The sequence below is a fragment of the Engraulis encrasicolus genome, chromosome 8 (genome assembly GCF_034702125.1).
Source record: "Engraulis encrasicolus isolate BLACKSEA-1 chromosome 8, IST_EnEncr_1.0, whole genome shotgun sequence".
NCBI lineage: Eukaryota > Metazoa > Chordata > Actinopteri > Clupeiformes > Engraulidae > Engraulis > Engraulis encrasicolus.
In genome coordinates, this window is record NC_085864.1 from 56,332,166 (window position 1) to 56,337,165 (window position 5,000).

At 42.3% G+C, this 5,000-nt stretch overlaps 2 protein-coding genes across 2 annotated transcripts in view; one reads left to right on the forward strand and one right to left on the reverse strand.

Moving 5' to 3' along the window:
- LOC134454016 (guanylate cyclase soluble subunit beta-2-like) overlaps positions 1-1,833 on the reverse strand; it is a 16,654-nt gene extending 14,821 nt beyond the window's left edge. The window contains exons 1-5 of the mRNA XM_063204758.1: positions 1,786-1,833; positions 1,328-1,401; positions 978-1,072; positions 720-880; positions 506-605 (exon numbers count right to left, since the gene is read on the reverse strand). Coding sequence (XP_063060828.1) covers positions 506-605; positions 720-880; positions 978-1,072; positions 1,328-1,401; positions 1,786-1,833 — 478 coding nt within the window. The remainder of the gene's footprint in view (positions 1-505; positions 606-719; positions 881-977; positions 1,073-1,327; positions 1,402-1,785) is intronic.
- Positions 1,834-2,516: 683 nt separating this feature from the next.
- Positions 2,517-5,000, forward strand: part of cul3b (cullin 3b) — a 33,727-nt gene continuing 31,243 nt past the window's right edge. The window contains exon 1 of the mRNA XM_063205896.1: positions 2,517-2,804. Coding sequence (XP_063061966.1) covers positions 2,742-2,804 — 63 coding nt within the window. The 5' untranslated portion in view covers positions 2,517-2,741. The remainder of the gene's footprint in view (positions 2,805-5,000) is intronic.

Sequence of the window (5,000 nt, forward strand, 5' to 3'; positions counted from 1 at the left end):
CCGACTATTACCTGTTATATGTGTTTTGAAATGTCCATGTGGGCATGGTGTGCATTTATATAAGCTATTGACACCGTAGCCTCTTACTGCAGACGGGGTCGCCGATGGGCCTATTCACTATTTGCTGAAAATACTCAACTACATCATAACAACATTGCTATGACAGTGCCGAGAGCCTTAAGTAACAGATTGAGACATAGACATTACAATTTTGGTAACAGTAAGGTTATAACATAGGTGCTGCGCTAAAGGGTTAATTTCTCCCCGGGGATCAGTAAAGTTACTATATACTCTACTCTACTCTACACTTACCCTGTTCTTATACACTACCCCTGTTACACACCAATGGCCTGTGTCTGTATCTCCCCACATGTGCCACTGATTTTGTCCTCGTTTGTGAGCGGCTTTGGATGAAAGTGTCTGCTATATGATGTAATGCAATGCATATTGCTGGAACACATGATGCATTTTGATGTAATCGTATGGAATAATTGTCTGTCATCACCAGGGACGATGTGGCAGAGGCCCCTGCGGTCTGAGTAGTAATGCAGAAGCATCGTGCCGTCTTGGTTTTTCTCCACTCGGAAGGAGGGCGCATTCATCTCCTAAAACACAATGGGTACCCTTTGAGTACGGTGACGTTAGAACCAGCCCTGTGATTTCACTTCAAACAATCAAGTCTTACAATAGTGACCAATCCTGTGTGGATATATCTTTACCTTGTAGGAGAGGGACAGGTAGCCATGGAGAGCATCCAGATTCTCAATAAACTCAAACAGATTCCCTCCGAGGGTTCGAAGCATGTGGTCATAGCCAGACCTCTTACAAAACTCAAAGAAGTATTCCCCAAACTGTCTCAGCACAATGTCTGATTTAACATCTGTGAAGAAATAAAGTATTGTCTGTTGCCACCAATAAATGGATAAATTAATAAATAATTAAAAAACGGTGTCAATTGCATTTGGAAGGAGAGTTACCCAGCAGCTTGCAGGCCTCTGAGACTAGTTTCATGGTTATGTCGTCTGGGTAAACCTCATAAGTCATGAAAGTGTCTTGAACTTTTGCCTCATTCCTGAGAAATAATACAATAAGGAAGTCAGCCATTTTATTCATCATTAGTGTCCTTTCAATTAAAATAACAATAAGCACATAGCCTAGTCCATGCATTCTAGATTTTCCTGAATGATTGCTGTCCTCTTTTGTAAGTTGATTGAATAAAAACACTTGGTAAATGTGAAGTGCAATAACGTAACCATAGCGTGGGCAGCACTGCCGCCCCTCGGCAGGCACGTAGCCGAGATAAACGCAACTTCAGACGCCAGCCTACCTGAGTTTGTCCCAGGTGTCTTCTCCAAACTTTTCAATTACAAGTGACTTCAGACACGTGTTGATAAATCCATACTGACAACAGAGGAATACCACAAAACCAAATTTCAAAGCAGGGACACACACACAACAACAACAACAACAACAACAACAACAACAACAACAAAACACGTTGTCCTATCGAATTATTCGTTTTAAAACGGTTTAGGATTATAGTCTGTTTTTTTTAAACATTTTTTATTATTATTAAGAAACATTAAATCATTAGGCTGCCTATTCCACAAATGTGACAAACTCACCATAGCTCAGCCTTGCTAGTCCTCCTCATAATCTCTTTCCACCAATGAGGTCCGTCAAAATCACAACTGTCCGCACTCGCTATGGTGATGTTATAGGAAATCAAATCACACTATTAATTTTGGGAATTCATATTTCAGATGAAAACCTAGAATCGTAGACCCAGAGCCAGCCTCGCAGATCCAGCGTCACTCCTCCGACAGATCCCATTCGACTGCGCGATTGCTGCAATCAAAACAAAATGACGCTCAAGCTAAAGTGGAGACCGTCCAATGGAACACTCTCATTTGCATGCATTTTCCATTTTTCTACATACAAAGTTCAGTTTCCACCATTAATTTCTATTTTGTAGGTAATATGCATATAATCACCCTATTATTAATACATTGTAATTCGGTAACTTATTTTGCTTTTGTTGTGATAGGCCTAAGCCTACATCATTTAGGGGTAGGCCTACGGCCTACTCACAATTGTGTAGGGCCAATGAGACAGGGCACAGTTTACATTAGATGATATTCTTCTTCTTCCTCTCAATTATATAGGCCTGGCCTATGTACATTGAGAAACGCATATAACATAGTCCACATCTGTTTCTATAGATGACTCATTGGGGAAATTTGAAAATAAACATTTTTCTACATATTCTTAAACCACCAAAAACTTGAACTTTATGATTCATAGCTTCTTCAGGCTGATGGTCAATCTTTTACCTAGGGTTGAAAAATGTTAAGAACCTGATATGTAGGCCTAACCATCTGCTGTTGCAATGATCTATTCACACAAATACCCCACGGCAGTTGCATGTGTGGGTTGTGCGGCATAATTTAGAAATTCATGGGCCGCATATTTTCACAACAGCGGATTTTTCTTCTCGCGTGAACTGCAGTTCTCAGAAGCTCCATTTAGCGAGAGCTGATGGTCCGCCATCATTGAATGTGGAGGCAGCAGAGTTGAGTGAAAACGGCGGTGGATTGTCAACAACTAATCGCCGAGAGGGGACACTCACTTTCGGGGAAGGTCAAGTGGAAGCTGAAGTCGGCTCCACCAACTTACTCCTTTGTCCCTTCCCAGAGAAGATTTTCATGTAAATAGTTACAGTTACAGAAAGAAACCCAAGTATGTCCAACCTTAGCAGCAAAGGCCCCAAGAAGGACACCAAGATGAGAATACGAGCTTTTCCTGTAAGTACTGGCCGTAGACAGAACAACTTTCTCTGTTAGCCCTTTACTCTAGCAGCGGGGATGTTATGAAGTGGCGCAGATCTGTAGGCCTAACATATAATGGTCAATTTGAATGCAGCCACTCCTACCGTTATCCATCACGACATATTTTCTGTGTCATGACATATGATTATATTGTCTGATTAATCTTTTAGCTAACTGCTAGTTGACGAAAGTAGCCCATACTGTCTACTCAAGCAACTCGTTATTTAGCTAACGTTAGCTAAACAGTTCGGCCTTACCTTTGTTAGCTAGCTAACCAGTTAGCAAAGGCCCCGCTTGACACTTATGAGCTGTCTTGTAGCTTGCTAACATTAGCTGGATCAGTTTCTGAACGAATGGCCCGATACATTAGCAACCTGTGAACTTGTTTAATGTTTTTCAGTGTGTATTTGTATATCTAACAGTCGGTATAGCAAGATGTGAATCATTTGGTAACCATGATTTAGCAAATGGATTATCTCATCCCTTGTTACGTGGTCATAAATCCAGGATTATGCTTTTTGGCAGCAAGTTAAACTGCTAGCTAGCTATGTTGTTCAGTATGACAACAGCAGGCCATTACTACCATGAAACGTCAATTTTGGGCAACCCCACTAATAACCATTATGTTTGTATAATGGTTGAATTTGTAAAGTGCGGTTGAGTAACGAAATCATTGCCCATTTGTTTGCGGCCGTACATGTTTAGATACCACGTAAATATTTTTCATTCACTGAAGGAAGAGGAGGGCCTGTCGTCGAAATGTTTGTGAAGTTATCGCTAGCAGTCTAACATGTTGGTCATGGATGTCGTTCACTGTGTTGTGATTGATCTTTGTGGATCTTGTCACATTGTTGTTGACATTCCTGTTAAGGCAATAACAGGAAGAATCTAAATCTGATGTTATTAGCATTTTTTTAACTTGAGACGATGCAGTGTTCACTTGCAATCTGAACCGATAGGGCCCACCCGATTAATTTTATTTCATGTGTCTAATGTGAGTATCATACGTATACATGTGTATTAATGTTGCTGGTAGGCTGTAAGGGAGGGATTCGAGTCATGGTATGCTCTGATTGCTCTGATATCTTTGCTATGCACTGTCAGCTTGTTCAAGTACTCTGCAGTCAGAGTGTATTTGATGTACTGAAAGCCCTTTTCTCTACAGGTGAAATAAACCCCCATTGAGGCCTGTAGTTTATAGCCATAACACCTCAAACCACCCCCCATACACATGCACACACATCTGTAAAGCTGTGGACTTCTGCAAAGCCTTGAAAGTAACGTGTACCCCCTTCCTTTCAAATCTGTACATTGGTTTAACTCACTATCAAAAGCTATGGATAGGCGTGTGTTCCCTGCCCATGTGCACGTGTGCAATTTTGGAGACGAGTGTGACGAATGTCCTTCCCACTATGGAGATGTGATCTGGGTGCTCAGCGTGTCTCTGCGATGGTCAGACTGCCCTCCCCTCGCACTGCTCTGATGAAATGCCGTCACCTCTGGTACATGTGGGTCACTCTGATGGAGTGGACAGCCGCAGTAGCAGGCCTAACCTTGCTGCTGTTGAGTTTGCTTAAGTTGCCGCCTGTCTGCTAACGGGTATAGCTGCCGCATTGTGTTTTTGTTATTTCCGTCTTCTCGTGTTTGAGAATGATGAAGCCGATGATGTCATGGCATGGCGTAGTAGTACTGGAAGCACAAACCTGTCTACCTGGAGTTTAGAGGCTACGTCTGTGTCTTGGGACGTGCTCAGCATTTTTTCCTGGTGATTCAAAAGCGCAGGAAGCTGGCCTTTAGACTCTGGTGGCGGCCTACATAGAGCTCATTGTTGTGGTTTGCTGCCCCATTTCATGATCACGTGACCACTAAAGGTGAGGCAATCAATCATCCAGATGACTGACAGGTCAGACGGTCGCACGTCACACTGTTGAAACTGTACTGCAGCAAACAAAACACAGTGGAGAACAAGGTTTGGAAAATGACAACTTCATTTTCCTCAAGGTTTCCATTGCCTGAATTTCCAAATTGCACAGGGTTATTGTGGTCATTATGGGTAAAAAAATGTGTCATGGTCAGTAGGGGCTAATGCACTTTTGTGCAGTACAGGGTTTCAAATCTACTCCTTGATGACAGCCTACTGACATCTTCTGGTATGGCCACGCAATGATGAGC